Source organism: Haliotis cracherodii, unplaced genomic scaffold, assembly GCF_022045235.1.
Source record: "Haliotis cracherodii isolate W230 unplaced genomic scaffold, xgHalCrac1.p SCAF_10, whole genome shotgun sequence".
Classification (NCBI taxonomy): domain Eukaryota; kingdom Metazoa; phylum Mollusca; class Gastropoda; order Lepetellida; family Haliotidae; genus Haliotis; species Haliotis cracherodii.
The window spans coordinates 32,268,544-32,293,259 of NW_027266265.1; the positions used below are offsets into that span (position 1 = coordinate 32,268,544).

The 24,716-nt window shown below is 41.4% G+C and overlaps 2 protein-coding genes across 2 annotated transcripts in view; one reads left to right on the forward strand and one right to left on the reverse strand.

Moving 5' to 3' along the window:
* Nucleotides 1-9,235, forward strand: part of LOC139454312 (cyclic nucleotide-gated channel beta-1-like) — a 160,435-nt gene extending 151,200 nt beyond the window's left edge. The window contains exons 12-18 of the mRNA XM_071235940.1: nucleotides 355-536; nucleotides 1,956-2,074; nucleotides 2,588-2,734; nucleotides 3,983-4,094; nucleotides 5,063-5,272; nucleotides 5,849-6,059; nucleotides 6,577-9,235. Coding sequence (XP_071092041.1) covers nucleotides 355-536; nucleotides 1,956-2,074; nucleotides 2,588-2,734; nucleotides 3,983-4,094; nucleotides 5,063-5,272; nucleotides 5,849-6,059; nucleotides 6,577-7,256 — 1,661 coding nt within the window. The 3' untranslated portion in view covers nucleotides 7,257-9,235. The remainder of the gene's footprint in view (nucleotides 1-354; nucleotides 537-1,955; nucleotides 2,075-2,587; nucleotides 2,735-3,982; nucleotides 4,095-5,062; nucleotides 5,273-5,848; nucleotides 6,060-6,576) is intronic.
* Nucleotides 9,236-10,978: 1,743 nt separating this feature from the next.
* Nucleotides 10,979-24,716, reverse strand: part of LOC139454313 (Golgi apparatus protein 1-like) — a 52,828-nt gene continuing 39,090 nt past the window's right edge. The window contains exons 21-25 of the mRNA XM_071235941.1: nucleotides 23,663-23,764; nucleotides 22,866-23,018; nucleotides 20,674-20,794; nucleotides 19,858-19,964; nucleotides 10,979-17,044 (exon numbers count right to left, since the gene is read on the reverse strand). Coding sequence (XP_071092042.1) covers nucleotides 16,877-17,044; nucleotides 19,858-19,964; nucleotides 20,674-20,794; nucleotides 22,866-23,018; nucleotides 23,663-23,764 — 651 coding nt within the window. The 3' untranslated portion in view covers nucleotides 10,979-16,876. The remainder of the gene's footprint in view (nucleotides 17,045-19,857; nucleotides 19,965-20,673; nucleotides 20,795-22,865; nucleotides 23,019-23,662; nucleotides 23,765-24,716) is intronic.

Below are 24,716 nucleotides of genomic sequence, written 5' to 3' on the forward strand. Positions count from 1 at the left end.
CATGTGCGATAGAGCCAACCAGACCCGTAGTACATCCCCTGCCGGGCTCTTATGGCTTATCAATACATTTTGAATGGCAAAAAATATCTGCCCGGGTAGTAAGAAATTAGAGTTACGTCCCTTAGTGCATTATCTGCTTGTCTGCTTAGATAGCTTTCCCGTGACAATGACTTCCAAACAAGGTGAAAATGTTTTGCATTCACTTGCAAATATATACATTTTACAATTTTATGTAATGGAATATGATACAAAGGTTATTTACTATATGGCAGTTTTCATATCATACCCCTCGACCCCCATATTAGTGTTGGTAGGGACTGCAGTTTCATCTCTCATGAGTGTCCATGTTACCAGATGAGCGGTTTCTGCTGGAGACGCTGCCACGGAAGCTGCAGACTGACCTTGCCATCAACGTCCACTTCAACACCCTGAGCAAGGTGCAGCTGTTCCAGGACTGTGACAAGAACCTCCTGTACGACCTGGTCCTCAAACTCAAGCCCAGCCTCTTCCTGCCCCAGGACTATATCTGCTACAAGGTAACGACAAGCATTTACATAGATGTTAACAAATAGCAGCGATGAGTTGTATGGTATAGTAAAAAAATACTTCAGCTGAAATGTAGGCAATATTGGGCCTTGTTACAAACAAAAAATAAAATTTCAAAACGTTGCATTTCCTGGTCACTAAAGATCAGCTACAATCACATGCATATGATGTCACACATTTGTGCACAAGGAATAATATAATAAATGAATGGGTTGCATACATGGGCGCTTTGTTGCACATTGCATGCATGTATCATGTAAATACAATGGAATAATTCGGAAAGTTGTTCAAACTGCTGAGCCGTAGGGCATTCTTTATTGTGAATGCTGTCCTCTTGCATTTGGCTACCTTTTGTGTACACTAACACAAATTGTTTGTTTCATATGGCATTGTTGCTACCTATATGATATGTCAGGGTTAGTCATTGGTATTTGTTTTGTATTATAATTTTTGTATAATGATTCATATAAATAGTAACATAATTAAAACTTTATTTGGAACATTTGACTCTATGTCCCTTACTGGAGACCTTTGTTTTAATATATTTATTTTGTACTGTCGAAATAATATGCAATGAAATAATCATGAAACATTTTTACATAATGACTAAAAGCATTGTCAGTTGTTAGGAAGAAAGTGAAAGCAAGTACTTAGCTCACCTTACAAGTTGCTGGATTTTAGCTCACCTTACCAGTTTCTGGGTGTGTGTTTTTTAGCTCACCTTACCAGTTTCTGGGTTTTAGCTCACCCTACCAGTTTCTGGTTTTTAGCTCACCCTACCAGTGTCTGTTTTAGCTCACCTTACCAGTTTCGGGGGGTTTTAGCTCACCTTACCGGTTTCTGGGTTTTTAACTCACCTTACCAGTATCTGGGTATTTAGCTCACCTTACCAGTTTCTGTTCTAAGCTCACCAGTTTCTGGGGTTTTAGCTCACCTTACCAGTATTTGAGTTTTTAGCTCACCTTACCAGTTTCTGGGGTTTTAGCTCACCTTACCAGTATTTGAGTTTTTAGCTCACCTTACCAGTTTCTGGAGTTTTAGCTCACCTTACCAGTATTTGAGTTTTTAGCTCACCTTACCAGTTTCTGGAGTTTTAGCTCACCTTACCGGTTTCTGGGTTTTTAGCTCACCTTACCAGTATCTTTTCTAAGCTCACCTTACCAGTATCTGGGTTTTAGCTCACCCTACCACTGTCTGTTTTAGCTCACCTCACCAGTATCTGTGTTTTAGCTCACCTTACCGGTTTCTGGGGTTTTAGCTCACCTTACCAGTATCTGGGTTTTTAGCTCACCTTACCAGTTTTTGGGTTTTAGCTCACCTTACCAGTTTTAGCTCACCTTACCAGTTTCTGTTTTAGCTCACCTTACCAGTTTCTGTGTTTTAGCTCACCTTACCAGTATCTGTTGCAGGGGGAGGTGGGGAAGGAGATGTACATCGTGAGTCACGGCCAGGTGGAGGTGGTGGGTGGGGAGGATGGAGAGACAGTGCTGGCCACACTACATGAGGGCAGCGTCTTTGGGGAAATCAGGTACACATTCAAACTGACCATGGTCGGACAACTCTTTGCTGTCTGTTTAATTGTGTTTTTGATTAAGATCAATCCACAGACATACACAAATTATTTATAGATTGTTATAATTTCACACAAGGCACATCGTGGCTTGCAGTGGACTGTGGAGCCTAATTTCCCTTTAATTTTACTGTATTCATCGAAGTGTCCCTGATCAAATACTAAACAATCTGTTTGAAATATGTATTAATGCTACATACTAGGCCCAGAACTTAACATGACTGTCCATATCTTCCGAGGTTTAGAAGGGGTATATAATAAACTAGTCACCATTTTAGTTTCAACTTTTGGACTTCAACTTTTGAACTGAGGATGTTTTGCTGCCGCTTGATCTCTAACAGCACATTTGACTTGTGTATGGTTTTAATAAACGCCAAGAGTGCTTATTATGGTGAATACAGTGATTGGAATCATTATAAGTTTAATTCTTGCTAACACCATACTCATGGAAGCCATTTTGCTGTTTTTCAGCTTGCTGGCCATGTCAGGAGGTAACCGCCGCACGGCTAACGTACGCAGCAAGGGCTACACCAATGTCTTCACTCTGTCGAAGGCCGACTTTGAGGAAGCCATGAGAGAATACCCTGAGGCCCAGAAGCTGCTTCGGAAGAGGGCAAAGTAAGAGTTCATGTACTCCCACTGTCCGTACTCTTCAGTTTTTGTTAGGGAGCCAAGTGGCTCCTATTATGAATGTTTAGGAGCCAAACCTAAGATTTTGGTTAGCCAACGGATATCTTAAACAGATATTGTCGCCAGTTACGTTTACTTTTAGGTATCCAAGAAGCGAGCAGTAGATAAATTTAGGTAGCCAATCATCTGAGAGGGAAAACTGTCTGCCTGAGGTTCCTGTTGTGATTGAACACTGTCTGTCTGAAGTTCCTGTTGTGATGAACACTGTCTGTTTGAGGTTCCTGTTGTGAATGAAAACTGTCTGTCTGAGGTTCCTGTTGTGATGGACACTGTCTGTCTGAGGTTCCTGTTGTGATGGACACTGTCTGTCTGAGGTTCCTGTTGTGATGGACACTGTCTGTCTGAGGTTCCTGTTGTGATGAACACTGTCTGACTCAGGTTCCTGTTGTGAATGAACACTGTCTGACTGAGGTTCCTGTTGTGAATGAACACTGTCTGTCTGAGGTTCCTGTTGTGAATCACTGTCTGACTGAGGTTCCTGTTGTGAATGAACACTGTCTGACTGAGGTTCCTGTTGTGAATGAACACTGTCTGACACAGGTTCCTGTTGTGAATGAACACTGTCTGACTGAGGTTCCTGTTGTGAATGAACACTGACTGACACAGGTTCCTGTTGTGAATGAACACTGTCTGATGCAGGTTCCTGTTGTGAATGAACACTGTCTGATGCAGGTTCCTGTTGTGAGTGAACACTGTCTGACACAGGTTCCTGTTGTGAATGAACACTGTTTGACTGAGGTTCCTGTTGTGAATGAACACTGACTGACTCAGGTTCCTGTTATGAATGAACACGGTCTGACTGAGGTTCCTGTTGTGAATGAAAACTGTCTGACTGAGGTTCCTGTTGTGATGGACACTGTCTGACTGGGGTTCCTGTTGTGAATGAACACTGTCTGACCACGTTCCTTGTTGTATCTAAACATGGTCTGACCATGTTCCTTGTTGTATCTAAACACGGTCTGACCATGTTCCCTGTTGTATGTGAACACTGTCTGACCACGTTCCCTGTTGTATGTGAACACCATCTGACCCTTGTTCCCTGTTGTATGTGAATACCGTCTGACCACATTCCCGTTGTATGTGAACACCATCTGACCATGTTCCCTGTTTTATGTGAACACCGTCTGACCACGTTCCCTGTTGTATGTGAACACCGTCTGACCCTTGTTCCTGCAGGAAGCTGCTAAAGGAGAATGCACGGCTGGAGAAGAAGAGTGTGAAGGTGGAGGTTGAGGAGATCATCAAGACGCCATCCGAGACACCCAAGTTTGTCAAGACCGTCATCAAGGTCAGTTACCCTCTTTCTTCCATCCATACAGTAATAAGGGGCAGGATCAATCCCCAGACCCCCATGATTGCCTAAAGATGATGTAGATTTCCTTAAATTATATGTCATAGTCCTAGTTTTGATCTGCCGACCATTAGGGAGATAACATGGTGAAGGGAAATACTTTTGACAAATGTATGATCCGAGTCTGTCCAGCATCTCTTTAAACTGAGTGTATTTGGAGGAAATCCCAAGAGTAAATGATAATCAGGAAAAGTTAGTAAGTAACAAGTTTGTTGCCATAGATTCTGCCTCTGTACCCTAGTTACTGTTTCTGTACCCTAGTTACTGTCCCTGTACCATATTTACTCTCTCTGTACCCTAGTTACTGTTTCTGTAACCTAGTTACTCTCTCTGTACCCTAGTTACTGTCTCTGTACCCTAGTTACCCTAGTTACTCTCTCTGTACCCTAGTTACTCTCTCTGTACCCTAGTTACTGTTTCTGTAACCTTATTACTCTCTGTGTACCCTAGTTACTCTCTGTACGCTAGTTACTGTTTCTGTACCCTAGTTACTGTCTCTGTACCCTAGTTACCCTAGTTACTGTCTCTGTACCCTAGTTACTGTCTCTGTACCCTAGTTACTCTCTCTGTACCCTAGTTACTGTTTCTGTACCCTAGTTACTGTCTCTGTACCCTAGTTACACTCTCTGTACCCTAGTTACTGTTTCTGTAACCTAGTTACTCTCTGTGTACCCTAGTTACTGTTTCTGTAACCCAGTTACTCTCTGTGTACCCTAGTTACTCTCTGTACCCTAGTTACTGTCTCTGTACCCTAGTTACCCTAGTTACTGTCTCTGTACCCTAGTTACTCTCGCTGTACCCTAGTTACTGCCTCTGTACCCTAGTTACTGCCTCTGTACCCTAGTTACTGTCTCTGTACCCTAGTTACTGCCTCTGTACCCTAGTTACTGCCTCTGTACCACCAGGTAATGGACCCCGAATCTAACTTGGTGAAGCACCTCGACCCATCCCTGAAGATGTCCTCCAGCTCAAGGTCGGTACTCAGTAGGGCCAGCAGCAGGGCGAGTTCAGGGAGGTCCTCCAGGTCCTCCGTGTCCTCTGTGTCCTCCCAGAGCAAGGTCCCAGAGAGAAAACCCAGCAAGAAGGGGCAAGCAGCCTTCATCTTCGGCTCTGAGGTAATGAGATCAGCGCTGTGAACTGGGAGGGACCTATTTTAAATACTCCTGATGTAATGCCACTTTACTACTCTGTATCGCTTGTCACCATGTAACAAATATATGATATACGTAGTGAACTATGATATAATATAAATGAAGGAAATGAAAAATCCACTATGATTAACTATTTCAGTTAATTTTCTGTAGAGATTTCTAATTTGTCAAGAAATTGATCAGGTCAAACATTTTTGAAAACTTAGATAAACATTCATTTAGACTTTGCAATCTCCTTGAATTAAGTACTGTATTACCTTAAACGGAGAATTATTCTGAATACTTGATGACAAATGTTTATACAATCAACAGATGTTCGCATTTGTTGTAGAATCAATTCCATATTCTGTAGTAATTCCATTCCGAACTTATATTTTATGAATCCCACTTTTGTATGTGTTCGTCTGTTGCTTGCACATATCCATGTTGAAATAATACATAGGAGTGGGAAATAAGCAATAGCCTGTAACACCATGCCTGCAAATTAGGCAATGAATGTTTGTGACACTGCAAGGGAGGTAACTGTTGTGTGTGATGCAGGTGTCGCTGTCGGACATCCCCAACGATGCCCGTGTGGAGTATGATGTGGAGGATGAGCAGATGCTAGTGGTGGAGAGGGTGGAGCATGAGCTGTTGCCGGAGTCAATGCCGCCGCCACACAAAGAGACTCCCGTCATCGAAGACAAACGCACACAGATCCTCAAGGATGACCTTGACAAGACCAACAACAGTGTGGAGAGCCAAGATTCCGGTTAGTCATTGAAAGATAGATAGCTCTGACAACTACGGTTTGATACTTTTACCAAGTTTCCTACACTGGTTATCCTATGTTCAGTACAACATACTATATAGTTTATCTAATTTATCCATTATTCATCCATTATTTATCCATTACTTATCCATTATTTATCCATTTTTCATCCATTATTTATCCATTACTTATCCATTATTTATCCATTATTTATCCATTACTTATCCATTATTTATCCATTACTTATCCATTACTTATCCATTATTTATCCATTATCTATCCATTATTTATCCATTACTTATCCATTATTTATCCATTACTTATCCATTATTTATCCATTATCTATCCATTATCTATCCATTATCTATCCATTATCTATCCAAAGACAATGGCATTTGAGTTTTGGAAATCGAAAGCGTTGAGGTTTTGGGCTGTGAAGTTTTCATCAAAGAACCCACCAAGTCTACCAGGGACATTCGGACACTGATACACTGTTATCTATGTGTATTTGTTACAGGCATCCCAAGCATGAAGCGTAGTGCAAGTCAGAGCACAGACAAGTCTCTCAGCAACCAGGACAGCAAGGATTCCTTCAACACCAGCGACCTGATGGATGTCATCAACGAGGAGAAGCAGAAGGGGGACAGTGGTGACAGCTCCACTGTGGATCCTCCCCCGGAGCCTCGGCAGAGTCCCAGTGGAGCCAGCTCTGCGTCAGAAGCTGAAGATGCAGAGCGCCGGAGTGTTGGCTCACCGGTTGACCAGATCACGACAGAAGAAAAACCTACTGAAAACGGAACTCGCCGAAAGGTGTCTTCGGAAAGCAAGGACGAGAAATCGGTTATCACAGATGGAACACGGAGAAAGATTTCAGCTGAGAGCAAAGAGAAGGTTGTTATGGAGGATGGAACACGTCGGAAAGTGTCCACAGGAAGCAGGCATGGAGCTCAGACTCCAGATGCTAACGGGGCCCAGTCCCCACGATGTGTGACGCCACATACAAGGGGAGACAAGTCAGTGACTGAGGGAGAGAAACATGAGATTCCTTTGGAGAATAAAGTGACCTGTGCTGTGGAGATCCATCGAGAGAAGACACGGACACCCTCGTCAATATTCTCTCTCGAACACCAAGAACGTCCAGGATCAAATGCATTTTATCGGCAGAACAGTAATGTGTCATACGAAACGGAATTATAAGACAAATAATACTGTGAACGTGACTACAGCTTGTGTAAGCAGACACTAGTGACTGTGTCACTGCATCAGGATTTGTGCAAGCTTCTTGTGAGAATGTGGCCTTGAGGATAATAATGGTGTTGTCAACAAATGTCAAAGTGAACGAGATGACAGTGGATCGTAGAAAATGTACGGCACTTTACGACACTGATGTGTTCAAACAGGATACTTGTTTGTTGACTATGACATTAAGATGTCCACTGGTCTGTATTCAGAGTATTTAACTACTTCCAAGATAAGTATTTTTTAAATATTGATTTATTCGAAGTTTCCAATGAAGAAGGGGGGGTGGTTAGTTCTGTTGCCCTAGACTCACTGATCACAGACTGCCCTAGACTCACTGATCACAGACTGCCCTAGACTCACTGATCACAGACTGTCCTAGACTCACTGATCATAGGCTGCGCCTATAGAGACATAGAGGGGAAATCACTCACTGTGTTTTGCATGAAAGCATAATTAGACTGTAAGTGTTAAAAATATTTTAAGAACATTTGGACAAAACGTTCAACTGATGGAAAACATAATTATTTCTATAGTTTTGAGTGCAATTGTTTTAGTAAATGTGGGTGTATAAGTCATGTGCCAAGATATCACAGTACAGCGATGTCATGACTTGAAGAAAGTTGCTGTCCTACACTGATTTACTTTTGCTGTCATCAATATGAGACCACTCATACAATAGGAATTAATTCACTTTTGATTACTTTATAACATTGTATCATTGACAAATCTCATGTATACCAATACCAGGAGACAATGGTCCATCTCCATGCAACACCATACGGTGCAGCATTGTTGTAGAGGGTCAGTGTAACCCCCTCTACAGACAGGGTCAGTGTAACCCCCTCTACAGACAGGGTCAGTGTAACCCCCTCTACAGACAGGGTCAGTGTAACCCCCTCTACAGACAGGGTCAGTGTAACCCCCTCTACAGACAGGGTCAGTGTAACCCCCTCTACAGACAGGGTCAGTGTAACCCCCACTACAGACAGGGTCAGTGTAACCCCCTCTACAGACAGGGTCGGTGATAGGGCTGACGGGCCACATTCATCAGGGATGCCAGGATCAGAGACTATTCTGAGAATCCTGAGACTAGTAACAATATGCAAGGACTACTCGTTTCAAGTTGGGCCACGTTACACAATGTACACGATGTGCAGGATCAAGTTTCAAGTGATACAAAGATGTCGATGATCAATGACTTGGCCGTGAAATGGCTTATTTGACATTATCTATTTTCTATGAAGACTTTAGTTGAATGAAAGGCTGAAAAGTATGAGTGAGGAATAATTGTACTTCCAATAATTTTTGCTTCCTGTCTCTGTTTGATGAATACATCCGAGGTGTGTATTTTAGTGCATCACAAAGATGTGAAGACCTACTGTTTGTATTAGCAGTGCTTGTACTCCGAGAACTCTAGCTTGTACTAATCCTTAACATTGTGTTAAGTTGAGTGCACTTGAACTTGTGGAAATAAATGCATGATATTTCCGGTCCATCATTGCCCTAAAAGGCAGTAATTAAAGTCATACAAAGAAGTCGTTGCATCCTTAGACATGTTGTGCATTGCCTGTTTTCAACTGGGGCTCCGAGTTGTGAGGTTACAGACTCAGGATGGGATGAAACGCCACTGGCCAGGTCTGTGTTGTCAAAAGTAACCATGAAAATGTCATGCGAGTTAAAATCAAGTAATCAGTACATGACAGTAAAGTGTGTGTGTTTTATGTTGTTTTTTAACGCCACACTCAGCACTATTCCAGCTACATGACGGTGGCCTGTAAATAATCGAGTTTGAACCAGACAATCCAGTGGTTGATATTGTGAGCAACAATCCACTCCATCAACCAAGTCCTGACAATGCGATCCACAATCGCCCAGCTGAAGACCAATTGAATCCCCACGGTAACCCAGTTAAGTACTATCATGAGTCTTAAGAATATCCGTGTATATAGGGAACAGTTCAGCACTTTCCACAGCCAATGCGTGTCTTTAGATGGTATGGAACGGTGTTGGCAGGGAAAAGCTGTAATAATGCTGTTCAAAACATTGTCTCATGGTGGCTTAGTGTCAATATGCAAGACACGACAGTCACAGCCAAATCGGAAATAAGGTTTGAGAAAATGAACGTCTAAAAGTAAGAATACCAAATACTTCTGTTCCAATTGTTTTGTAGTAAAATGTTGAGACTGTCTTTGTGACCATAATAATATTCATCACCTTGTTTATCATATACACCAGTTTATTGTTAATAAAAACCTTCCGAATCATCTTCTATCTTCTTCCATCCATCAACCCGTCGTCCGTCTTCTGAGCAGAATTTTTTTATTTTTTAACTTATCCTGCATTATTTTTAGTGCATTTACTTTGTACAGAAAAAGAAGCTGCAGGGGTCCAGCTGAGAAAAAGAAGTGGTTTCACTTATCTGCTGGGTCCTGCCTCACACTCGAGACAATGTAACCCGTATGTGACGTCACAAACTCCACATTCCTTATTGTCATCCGACAAGACATGCTGCTCCAAGAAGTTTTTGGATTAACCTGTGGTGTTATTTATTGCCATTTTTGCGTAAATTTGTCTTCCACTGAAACAAGTTGCAGTGGTAAAAAATCTTCAAAAGATCCTCACCTATGGTAAACAGATTTGCTGAGCCATTCCAGGAGGATGTCAGACTCAGAAGAGTCTTTACACGAGTCACTGTTGACATCCCCTACCCTCCTGCGTGTACCCAGGCATCCAGCCCCTCTATACACCAGTCACTACTACGCAACATGCCCAACAATCAGCTCCCGTCATCTCATGCCTTGGCATCTAATACCCCGTTCACATACGCCTCTGTTAGCGCGTTGTTCAGGAGCAAATTTGCATCATGTCTTGAGCAGGTGCAAATGTAAATAGTTGCAATGTGAACATTTATGTCAACGTAGGTGGATGATCTAATTATAGAGTTGAGCGGACAGTGTTTTCAAGGAGTCAAAACTTTGTATGCACACCTATGTATAGTTACACGTGTAAAATTACTTACGTTAGTAAATGTTGTGCATGTGAAAGGGGTCATCATGCTCAAAGCCCTTATCCAACCTCTTCACCCATCCTCCAACAGCCAAATGCCAGATGGGTTATTTGGCCACCTCCAATTAGGATTCTGAGTTAAAGCGACGGTTACTTCGTCAGTCATCCCTGTTTAACAACTGATATCCTCAAAGTACAGAGGGACAGATGTCTCATCTTTGACCTGTTACTGCCTACATCAGTCATAAGATCCAGGCGGTTGCTCTATTACAACCATCATGGAAGGATGTTTTGAGGTCCGACACTACCCGAGGAACATGGCCAATTTGAATGTTGTTTTACTAGGATGTTCTTGTGGACAGGATTGGTAGTTGCAGATCTGCGCAAGTGATGACTGCCATGGACTACATTAGGGAGTAATGCAGGAAAAGTTAAAGATAAAGATAAAGATATTTTTTACATTTCTATACTTATCCTGCGTTACCACGTCTCCACGATCTACAGATTTAAAGTTTTAGACGTCCATGACAAGCAGTTATGTGGAGTTTACATCCTGTCAAAAGTGAAAAATATGTAGACTAAAATTGTCTAGTGACGATGATTTTGTTGTCATAATGAAAATGAGATTGTTTGGTTGTTTAACGCCATCAGTCATGAAATGAAAACCAAACTTCTTGTGGTTGAAGTAACTTTATTATAGAAATCCTTACATCCAACACACCCCTGTTACAACAAGCATATGACGAACGAGTAGAAAAATAAGTGGGTCATTCATTACCACAACCCCCCTATGGTAAAAGTGACTATCCCTCACACCTGGTATTTTCCACTGTTGGGGACAAGGGAGAAGCTCACAAGTAACCATGGTAACAAACTGGCACTTGATGGAAATTTTGCAGTTACCTCATCACCTGCTACCGGCTCAAGAATCGATACTACATAATCTTCTCCACACATTTTGTAAGACCAGTAGCAGAGGCAAGCTCCCCCTACAATAGCTGTACATTAGTGTACAAACTAACATTACCAAACATGTATAACTCAAGTAGAGAAGTGCTGCATGAAAGCTGAGGGTATGTTTGTATGTATATATGTACAAGCACGTCAGGAGCAGCCCATTAATTGCTTGCCTGGTGTGTCGGGGACGAGCTGTGACAAGCAGTAATCTGATGTGGAGTCAGCATAGGACAGAGAAGCAGAGGTTATGGGTCACCTGGATGAAGCACATGTACAGCAGCAGTAGCAGAAACTTTTTACATATTTGTCAGTCATTCTAAGCCCCAAATTGTTTCACACAGATGACAACAAGCTCCACTGTACTTCATGGGCACAGAAGCCAAGTTTTCACAAACTTCTTGGTCCTAGCTTTCACACATCTACAAGTAAATTAACAGGTCATAACTATGTACATCTAGCAAAATACAACATGCATTACATTCCTTGAAAACAGCACTGATCAAAATTACCATGTAGGAGATTAGTTCAAGAATATATAAACCCATTTTACCATGAGTAAACATTAAATATGATTAGTCTTGCTGATAAATGATGCATCTTTGGTATGTATGTGCAACTCCGATTCTGACGTGACATTGGGGGCAATTTTATAAATGTTGCCGTTTGGTTGAAAGCCTCACAATTAGTAACTGATTTTACTTATGTTATCAGAAGCCAAAAAACTGCACATCAAATTCATGTGCCGATCAAGTTAAAAGAGACAAATTTCGAAGTCTTTGATGGGGGTTTGAATCTCATATGAACAGCAATTTGTTTAATCCTCAAACTCAATGCACTCTAAACCTTCAAAAATGTTACAGAATTTGCCACCCAGATCACTGATTTTTTCCAAATATAATTCTTTGAGTAAATTGGCATCATAGTTTCCAGATCTTGTGAGAGTGATTGAGCATGCTCAAGGTGCAACGTATGCAGTAAACAAACTTGGAACATAATCAAACGAGTCCAAGAATAACCAGACAATCAAACTCCTGCAAATATGGTGACATTTTGCTTGATGTGACCCGAAAACAACCACTATTATGCAACAAAACTTGGAAATCACAAACAACTCTTTTTTTGATACAACCAACAATACTGATATTGAAAATCTATTGCTTCATATTCAATAAAATATCACAAACGAATTACATGAAGCCATGTACAGTAGCCACTTTCAAAAGGCCTTCTTTTATTATCTTGGAACAGGGACTTGCAGAGTGATAGAACTGATATTTCATTTTACAAAAAAAAGTTACATTGTACCACAGTAGCCAAAGCATTATACAGAGTCTATCTCAGCTTTGAGTAGACAGGGCCTACAGGGACTGAACAAAACAAACGTACTATCTATCTTGACATGATAAAGGAGGGGGCCCATTGATAAAACATTTCCAGTTCGAATATCGTCGATCTACCTTTTGATAAAAAGCATCACTGAGGCTTAAAAAATATAATTGGTTGTCAGGCAATAGCTTTTGAAAATATAGTTATGACACTGGCCAGGACATTAAGTATTATTTATGTGTGAACAGCTGATTGCAAATAGATCTACACATGTATGTAACATTATCCGGAATACAATAATACCACTGAATTTGTATCTTGTCTAGTGATGTTTTATTGTTTATCATGTTTTCATTGACGAAATTTGCAAACGGCAAATACAAGCACACAAACAATGGATCGCATTGTTTATAAGTATTGCAGCATTTCACTGTTCCAGATGTGGAATATTTAAGGATTTTATTTGATTTTTTAAATGGAAATGAAATCGAAATGTGTCTAATCCTTTTCTTATTCCAAGACAACTGAACAAGATGAGCCAAATTAAACCTCTGTACATATCGTGGCTTGTACTCCTAACAAAAACGCAAATATTTTTTTTCCATTTTAATAGAAGGGCAACAGTAATTAATTGATTATCAAGAGACCATCACTTTTAGCCCAATGACAAACATGGTACTGACATGAGTATTTACAGACATCTGTCACTAAATGTGACACCGATGAAACAGAAAACCTACTTTCTACTTTTGTTCATGATACATAAAACAAAAAAGATTTGAAATTTTGCTCTAATCCCGCACTTCCAAATTTAATAGTTTTGTTCTGATGCTTAACAAATACAAACAACAACAGCATCAGCATCTAAACAACTAAACTACCAACCCTCTGTCAATCCCAGGTTAATGTGTCTCTCAATCATACCTGTACATGCAACTCCTCATCTACTAACTTAGACCATTAGTAATTTACATGAACCTCAGTATATCAGTCATATACGCCTCATGGGACAATCAACCAAATATATGTACCTACAAAGAATCCATATTCATCCAGATTCGCAGTAAAATCACCCGATAACAAATTTCTTGAATAAGTTTCAAAAAGTAGCTATCCATTTTAATAGGGGTCCAGACTAACGAGGTTTCACTGTATGATTTCTGTTCACTTCATATTTGTTCCATTCTGATTTAGTATCGCAGGGCAAGCATGCAAGGCACTAGGCAAGACCATCAACACAATGATTTGGTTACCCACACAGAGCTAAAATGGTTTCGCCATGTAAATCATAAACACATAGCATAACAATTAATAGTAAAATCAGGATACAGCGACCATTATCTAACAGAGTCAAGAAACGTAGTAATATGCCACAAGAAGTAGAATCAAGGATGTGACTGACCCTTATTTGGGTAGACTGACTGAGGTGATATAAAGTCGGTTTCTGAAAGCGGCACATGGGTACAACAGTATCTTGACCTGACAGCGTACTGAGTATACAACACAATGGGCTAAGTAGTACTTGCTGACAATAAATAACATCTTATCCAATATCAATCAAACAAAAATAACATCATGGCTTCATGGCTTCAAATGTTGCATGGATGGTTTCTGTGTTGAAGTAAATATATGTGAGAAATGAACATTTCTTCAAAAATGATGCGTAGAAATGGAACCTTTATGGTTTCCTTGTTCAAGAACAAAAACATACGAAAGATTAGAATACAAAGAAATGAAGTACGGGCATGCAAACTGTCACTACCCCTTGGCCGAGTTAACCTTGGGAAGGAGGTCCCTAGGAAATCAGTACTGGGGCTGGGTAATGTAGCAGATTCATTAACATAAAAAAGTGGGGGAAATATCTTTGAGTGAACAGTATTTCATGTCAGGTTGATGGGAGAAGAAAGCCTGAAGTGATGCAGGTCTTCGATATTTACCATGAGTATAGTACTCTGCTGACAAACCTAGAAACATAACCAGGGCGAACCGGGATTCAAACCAACAATCACATGGTGCCACTGTGGTGTCTTAGACAACTGAGCTATCTGTGCCCTCACATTCTTATTTAACATAATATCAACAGACATCAATGAAAATACATTGTAATAACGGTCCTGAAATTGTGACACAGAATGTTGCAGTTACGTGCTGTGCAAACCAACAAGTGAAGCCCTACAACTACCACCATCGGACTAGAAACATATCCCAAATCATTAAAACACAGTGCTGAAAAAAATATGGGGAAAACATAAAATAATAAACATTCACACTAAGTTTTGAACAAGACAATTCATCATTAGCATTTAGTTTTGGAGAGAATGTTTCATCTTACCTAGTTTGGGCACATATTTTACCAAGCCCAACAGTGCTATTCTCATAAAACAAACAGAAAAAACAACATAAACTACATGATTGCTACTAAAAACAAACCTGAAACATGATTTCACATATTATAAACAAAGACTTGGGGTCAAATCCAACTATCAATGCTCTAGCCACAAAGTACTTCACCCGTTCATGTAGATGTTTGCACAAATAACACCTTCAACACATCCAACACATGATTCCACATGTGTACCTGAAGAGCCACAACTAGCATAGCCGCCAACATGTCCAACTTAACATTAGTATTTTCTTACGATCTTCTGGTCGGCACACCACAGCCCCATGATATAAATTGTCTTCAGTACAATACATCCATATGATTTCGAAAAACAGTGGATCATTTTTTTCTATTTTGACTACACCAAACGAGTGGTGTGTCTTGATTGTTGAAACACAGTAGACTTTGAACCGTCAATAAACAAAACGTTTTCGCCGCAGACGATGTAAGGATCTTTACTGGCGTCTATGAAACTTAGTCTTTGGGATTTTTTTGTGGTAATTGGCATATTATTTGTATGAATTAAGGAAGAAATCAGATTTTTATATTTTAGTTGCAAAGTCATACCAAAATAAGAAACATTAGGGACAATTGGCAGCTATGAACTAGGAGAGGTTGTGTGTAGTCACTGCTGGATACAGTACACACAGGGAGGGCAGGCAGGCAGGCGGGCAGGCAGGCAGGCAGTATGTCAGCTCTGAAAGGTGTACTGCTTCGGAATGTCTTCAGAGAACTGACAGGCCCAGGTGTGTTGTGATTATGCAAGGCTTCAGAGGTAAGCTGGAGGACCAACTACAGCAATACAGCCAATCTCATTAAAACCAGATGTTTCAAGTGTCATCTTTCAAAAGCATTGAGCTTCATTTCTATAACACCAGGAAATTTTGAATTTAACAGAAGAAAAACCCACAAAAAATACAAATATTTCATCAAATATACTCCCAATGGGGTGTAGATGCTCACGACAGGGTACTAAATATTCCAAACACTATAATAGTGTGGCCTTTATTTTTTCCATTCAGAGTTGCCCTTTTGTGTACATTTTCCAGACACAGATATGAAATACACTGCTCAGAATGCTTTTGTTCTCTAATCTGTGAATGTGGAAGCCTTAACACTGACTGGATGGGAAAGTTCATCTGACACATCCTATTTGAATGAGACTGCTACTGTCAAGTGTTCAAACTACAACATAACGAATGTTCTAACTCAAATTGAAATATGGTGAGTAAAAACTGAACAACAACTATGCTGTCTTAAACAGCATATCTTGGGAGATACGTCAAAAAGGAGGAAGTAGATGCAATTTCAGGTGAACAATTCCAGTTGATGCAAATACTGGCAGATGACATGATTATTCTGAGTATACCCATTACTATGTTAACTGTTCAATGCTGATGATTTCATGGACAAAAATAATACAGAAAAAAAGCAGCTGGGATAACAATCAGATATCACTGTATTAATTTCTTTGATTGGAAATGAATACTATTGACATCAAAATGAGTTCAAAATCAAAACTTCATTGTGACTTTCCAACATGACAGGACAACCTCCTCCTAACTGCATGTTAATTAAGCTTGTCTATACATATGTTAAAATACTGCAATGATTATCATGATGTCTTGAACCCTTTTACTGAGAGATGACTTAAGATACAGGATTTGATCCCATCCACCCTTTCACTGACCAACCTTGCAGTCAATGAAAGTGCTAGTATCTATCAACGAAAGGATGAAAGGTAGAAGTGAATTTAAAACTCAATGAATCACAGAGAACTTGTCACTGAGGGGTCACCCCTCCCACGCTCCTATTAACCCTGTCAATAACAAATCTCGACCAAGTGACTTGATCTTGTCGTCAGTGACAGGGTTAAGTGTTATTTTCACATGTACACATGATATTATTTGTTCTTCATCTCTGCTCGAACTCGCTTGGTGACTCGTCCACACCCAATTCCAAACACGAAGATCATACACACAACTGCTGTCAAAACTCCCAGAATATAGAATTTAGCTGGGGACTCGGAAATCTGGGAGTAAATCTCTTGGAAACCTTCAATAGGAGCAACCTGAAAGGAAAAAGAAAAGTGTACAATATTTTAGTGTGATGTTTCTCTCACAAATCCACATTGCTCAAGTTTTCAAATGATTATCATCCTAATATTTTCTTTGTTTATTCAACATGAGGAATTATTTTAACACTGACTTGAAAAGCATTTCAGTTACATCACATTGTGTCATGGTGATGTGGGAGGAAAGCCCAAAGTGAGGTGAGGTGAGGTGAGGTGAGGTGAGGTGAGGTGAGGTGAGGTGAGGTGAGGTGAGGTGAGGTGAGGTGAGGTGAGGCGAGGTGAGGTGAGGTTTAATGTCACATTCAAGCTACTCATATAGCGATCTGACCCTTGAAGATCTGGAGTAGAATAGGTTTTCGGCAACCCATGCTTGCTGTAAAAAGCAACTATGCTTGTCGTAAGAGACGATTAACGGGATCAGGAGATCAGACTCCCCGACTTGGTTGATGCAAGTTTCTAAGGAAGTGAGTGCATGAGTTTATCCTTGCATGGTACAGTGTTTCAGTCATATGATGGAGTGTCAGATTGATGTGGGTTGAAAGCATTCAGTGAGGCAGATCTAAGAGATGCAACTCTGTAAAACCCAACATGATCCAGGTCACAGACATTTACCACTTTCAGGAAGCCCACCAGCATTGGCACGTGCTGACAAACCAGGAATCATAAGCTTGGATTTAAGTGGGTATAGTTTTACGCCGCTTGTAGCAATATTCCAGCAATATCACGGCAGGGGGACACCAGAAATGGGCTTCACAAGTTTTGCCCATGTGGGGAATGGAACCCCTGTCTTTGGCATGGCAAGCGAACGCATTAACCACAAAGCTACCCCACCACCCAGCTGAGAATTGAACTCATGAAGGGCAGATACAAAGGGTCCGCACTACCAGTAATGGAGATCAGTCGTCGTGCAGTCAAACCAGAACAAAATGATGTGGTCAGGTCTGTTGCAGCCATGCTAAGTCACACCAATAAGTACTCTAGGGGGATTCCAGGTTACAATAGGTAGCCAGCACCCTATGCTGGGCAGAAGAGGGGGTCAGACACGGTGACTAGTTGACTGTGTGCCATTATGTGCCATGATCTCAATCACTGATTTGTGGAGTCCAGGATAGATTAGATTAGATTAGTTACAGACAGCCATAATAACTGGAGTATTGCTGTGCTGCATTCAACACCAAACCCGTATGGTGCCTGTATGAATGTATGATGCCTGTGTGATGCCTGTGTGATGCCTGAGTGATGGCTGTATGATGCATGTGTGATGCCTGTGTGATGCCTGTGTGATGCATGTGTGATGCCTGTATGATGCCTGTATGATGATTGTATGATGCATGTGTGATGCATGTGTGATGCCAGTGTGATGCCTATGTGATGCCTGTATGATGCATGTGTGATGCATGTATGATGCATGTATGATGCATGTATGATGCCTGTGTGATGCCTGTGTGATGCCTGTGTGATGCATGTATGATGCATGTATGATGCCTGTGTGATGCCTGTGTGATGCCTGTATGATGCATGTATGATGCCTGTGTGATGCATGTATGATGCATGTATGATGCATGTATGATGCCTGTGTGATGCCTGTGTGATGCATGTATGATGCATGTATGATGCATGTATGATGCCTGTGTGATGCATGTATGATGCCTGTGTGATGCATGTATGATGCCTGTGTGATGCCTGTATGATGCCTGTATGATGTATGATGCATGTATGATGCCTGTGTGATGCATGTGTGATGCATGTGTGATGCATGTGTGATGCATGTGTGATGCCTGTGTGATGCCTGTATGATGCCTGTATGATGCATGTATGATGCCTGTGTGATGCATGTATGATGCATGTATGATGCATGTGTGATGCCTGTGTGATGCCTGTGTGATGCCTGTGTGATGCATGTATGATGCATGTGTGATGCCTGTGTGATGCATGTATGATGCCTGTGTGATGCCTGTGTGATGCCTGTATGATGCCTGTGTGATGCATGTATGATGCATGTGTGATGCATGTATGATACCTGTATTGTGCATGTGTGATGCATGTATGATGCCTGTATGATGCCTGTATGGTGCATGTATGATGCATGTATGATACCTGTATTGTGCATGTGTGATGCCTGTATGATGCCTGTATGGTGCATGTATGATGCCTGTATGATGTATGTGTGATGCATGTGTGATGCATGTATGATGCATGTGTGATGCCTGTGTGATGCCTGTATGATGCATGTGTGATGCATGTATGATACCTGTATTGTGCATGTGTGATGCATGTATGATGCCTGTATGATGCCTGTATGATGCCTGTATGGTGCATGTGTGATGCATGTGTGATGCATGTATGATGCATGTATGATGCATGTATGATGCCTGTATGATGCCTGTATGACTGACCTGGGCAGCGTATTCCCACATCTCTTTCCTGTTGTGTAACATGGTCCGGCACTTGTCAGACATGGACTTGTCAGACATGGAGAGGGGGTCAGACACGGTGACTAGTTGACTGTGTGCCATTATGTGCCATGATCTCAATCACTGATTTGTGGAGTCCAGGATAGATTAGATTAGATTAGTTACAGACAGCCATAATAACTGGAGTATTGCTGTGCTGCATTCAACACCAAACCCGTATGTATGATGCCTGTATGGTGCATGTATGATGCATGTGTGATGCATGTATGATGCCTGTATGGTGCATGTATGATGCATGTATGATGCATGTGTGATGCATGTGTGATGCCTGTGTGATGCATGTATGATGCATGTATGATGCATGTATGATGCCTGTATGATGCCTGTATGACTGACCTGGGCAGCGTATTCCCACATCTCTTTCCTGTTGTGTAACATGGTCCGGCACTTGTCAGACATGGACTTGGGGTCTTCCTCCAGCACAGACAGCAGACAGGACATCACTGAAACACACCACCACCATGTAGTGTATCTACTGGACACACATGCCTTGACATAGGCCATCCTTTGTACACATTTCCCATGACTATTGACTGTCCTCTGTACACATATGCCTTGAACATAGGCTGTCTACTTGACACATTTGCCTTGTACATAGCCTATCTACTGGACACATATGCCTTGAACATAGCCTATCTACTGGAAACATATGCCTTGAACATAGCCTATCTACTGGAAACATATGCCTTGAACATAACCTATCTACTGGAAACATATGCCTTGAACATAGCCTATCTACTGGAAACATACGCCTTGAACATAACCTATATACTGGACACATATGCCTTGAACATTGGCTGTCTACTGGACACATATGTCTTGAACATAACCTATATACTGGACACATATGCCTTGAACATAGCCTATCTACTGGAAACATACGCCTTGAAAATAACCTATATACTGGACACATATGCCTTGAACATAGGCTGTCTACTGGACACATATGTCTTGAACATAGTCTGTCAACTGGACACATATGCCTTGAACATAGGCTGTCTACTGGACACATATGCCTTGAACATAGTCTGTCTACTGGACACATATGCCTTGAACATAGGCTGTCTACTGGACACATATGCCTTGAACATAGGCTGTCTACTGAACACATGCCTTGAACATACTCTGCTACTGACTGTTTATTGTACATACTTCTGCCCTCCCCAGCTCTCACGCCTCGACAGAGTCTATTCAGCTCCTTCTGACAGCCTATCTTCAGAATAGGGTCCACATTGACATCAATCTCCTCCTCCTGGATAAGGTAGGACACCTCCTGCAAGACCACATACACATTTGAGACCATCACATGATACAGCACTCAACACCACCTGGATGCACCTGTTTTTATCCATCAATGTACAAAGCTTATTTTTTTCAGTGTTAATAATATTGTTTTTGCTAGGAATGTCACATGAATGCTTGTACCCTAGGAATGTACATGCAATGTGCAGAGAAATGTCATGTGATATACCTTAAACTGCACCAAACAAAATCAATGTGTCTTGTACCCAAGCATGCCTAGGCATTCTACCTCAGATCACCATGAAGGTGAAGATTGGGCACAACTCTACATGGTACTGGGGAACAATTCCACCTTGAATAACACTTAAGGTGAAGATTGGGCTCAACTCTACATGGTACTGGGGAACAATTCCACCTTGAATAACACTTAAGGTGAAGATTGGGCACAACTCTACATGGTACTGGGGAACAATTCCACCTTGGATCACCATGGAGGTGAAGATTGGGCACAACTCTACATGGTACTGGGGAACAATTCCACCTTGGATCACCATGGAGGTGAAGATTGGGCACAACTCTACATGGTACTGGGGAACAATTCCACCTTGAATAACACTTAAGGTGAAGATTGGAGCACACCTCTACATGGTACTGGGGAACAATTCCACCTTGAATAACACTTAAGGTGAAGATTGGGCACAACTCTACGTGGTACTGGGGAACAATTCCACCTTGGATCACCATGGAGGTGAAGATTGGGCACAACTCTACATGGTACTGGGGAACAATTCCACCTTGGATCACCATGGAGGTGAAGATTGGGCACAACTCTACATGGTACAGGGGAACAATTCCACCTTGGATCACCATGGAGGTGAAGATTGGGCACAACTCTACATGGTACTGGGGAACAATTCCACCTTGGATCACCATGGAGGTGAAGATTGGGCACAACTCTACATGGTACAGGGGAACAATTCCACCTTGGATCACCATGGAGGTGAAGATTGGGCACAACTCTACATGGTACTGGGGAACAATTCCTCCTTGGATCACCATGGAGGTGAAGATTGGGCACAACTCTACATGGTACTGGGGAGCAATTCCACCTTGAATAACACTTAAGGTGAAGATTGGAGCACACCTCTACATGGTACTGGGGAACAATTCCACCTTGAATAACACTTAAGGTGAAGATTGGGCACAACTCTACATGGTACTGGGGAACAATTCCACCTTGGATCACCATGGAGGTGAAGATTGGGCACAACTCTACATGGTACTGGGGAACAATTCCACCTTGGATCACCATGGAGGTGAAGATTGGGCACAACTCTACATGGTACTGGGGAACAATTCCACCTTGGATCACCATGGAGGTGAAGATTGGAGCACAGCTCTACATGGTACTGGGGAACAATTCCACCTTGGATCACCATGGAGGTGAAGATTGGGCACAACTCTACATGGTACTGGGGAACAATTCCACCTTGGATCACCATGGAGGTGAAGATTGGGCACAACTCTACATGGTACAGGGGAACAATTCCACCTTGGATCACCATGGAGGTGAAGATTGGGCACAACTCTACATGGTACTGGGGAACAATTCCTCCTTGGATCACCATGGAGGTGAAGATTGGGCACAACTCTACATGGTACTGGGGAACAATTCCACCTTGGATCACCATGGAGGTGAAGATTGGAGCACAGCTCTACATGGTACTGGGGAACAATTCCACCTTGGATCACCATGGAGGTGAAGATTGGGCACAACTCTACATGGTACTGGGGAACAATTCCACCTTGGATCACCATGGAGGTGAAGATTGGAGCACACCTCTACATGGTACTGGGGAACAATTCCACCTTGAATAACACTTAAGGTGAAGATTGGAGCACAACTCTACATGGTACTGGGGAACAATTCCACCTTGGATCACCATGGAGGTGAAGATTGGGAACAACTCTACATGGTACTGGGGAACAATTCCACCTTGGATCACCATGGAGGTGAAGATTGGGAACAACTCTACATGGTACTGGGGAGCAATTCCACCTTGAATAACGCTGAAGGTGCAGATGAATGTTGGAATCACTACCTTGATACAGTTTTTGTCGGTCAGCTTCCGTTGACGGAATTTTTCTTTCAGACATTCCTCAACTTGTCCCTTCCCAGCTTCTTTGATCTGCAGCTCCTCATCAGAGCCCTTTTCCATATCTTCCATCAGCTTATCTTGACAGTGCAACTGGATCTGAAACACACGAACCAGACAATGGCTTAAAACAAAGGTAAATGAAAAATAACAGCTGTTAAAATACTCTCTCTCTCTCTCTCTCAGGAGGATCAGACTTGTCAAATTGGCAGTCCTAGCAAATATGATTCAAGTTGTCTGTGACTAAATGTTTATGATGCAATAAGTCTGCCAGTAAATGATTTCCCAAACAACTAATGATGGTTAATGGCCTAACTTTCATTACAACTTTGTAGTCATCTGCCATCTTGTTGGATGTTGCTATGGTGATAACACCTGGGTAATACGCACATCATTAAAAGGAAGCTGGGTGCAAACAGTTTTGCCTTTTCCATATCAGGAATCAGTTGATAATTTCTGAATTCCTTAACTTTAATTCAACTTGTCACTTATGTAAACTTTGTCCAGAAGACGAAAATATGCATGATTTTGGAAAACACAAAATAACGGTATTTTCCAAGCGTATTTTGATACAAATTCAATAGTATTTTCAATGGTACTACCCCACACCTCTACAAACAACCCAGCGGCAATGATCCAGTTTCACACACTGAACTATTTACAAGGTCCTTGACTGAAAATTGACCTGGGGCTGTGGAGTACAGTCACCCTTTAATTTCAAGCATCCTCATTATACAGCTTACCTCACCCATACAAGCCTTCTCCAGGACGGGCGCCTCACGGATATCCCCTGCTGCTTGCTGGATGATCTCAGTGATCTCCATGTCACACTCCCGGGACAGACGCTGGACACATAGATGACAACATGGCATTATTAGTGAACAAAACGCAGCAAATAGTTATTGATCAGTGCCCTTTCCCACAAAGTGATCTTGGCATATCTCCCATTCTCTAACATAGGCTGATGATAGTCTTTGCACCAAGATTGTTCTGTGGAATGTGACCCAGTACCCTCTTCCACAAAGCGATCATACTGCCATGACTATCGTATAACAGTATGGAGGTAGAATCGTCTTTGCATGAAGATTGCTTTGTGGAAAAGGGACCAAGAATTTTAAGCACTATGAATCTTTTCACTAATATTTTCTTTGCTTAGTGGAAAAGGGACCATGAATTTTAAGCACTTTTTCACTAATATTTTCTTTGCACATTTCTTAAATATCAGATAATGCTGTTATAAACTGTAGAAATATTACATAAGTAGATACAAGTATTATCTCATTTCCAATTTCTGAAACATTGCATTGCATTTAATAATATGACTGAGCAATGAGCTTCAAAATGGGACACAAGTATAAAAATCATTACAAATTCTGAGATTCAAATCTCTTGTATTTTGAGCTCTCACTATATATTCAAAACTGCAATAAAATCCTTTAAAAATGAAGAAATGCCACTGATTTTCAAAATTTGATGGACCTAGTAAAAAATCTGAGATTCAGACAATACACAACCATGAGGAACCAACCATGTTTGCCAGACTATTCTGGAAAAACATTTCTTTCAACAAAATCCCACCCTACCCACTTCCAAACATCCAATGCATGGTCTCTATCTGAACTGATATAGCAAGGTTCATATAGATCTTTGGACTCTAAATTCAAGCACTTTTTAAGGAAAAACATTTGTTTTCAAGGACTCTCTTCTCGTTTTAAAACACCCAAATCCTGTAAATTTAATCCCAACTATGACTGACAGTTTTTCTGGTGACGACTGCTTCGTCTGTACACTTTCCCC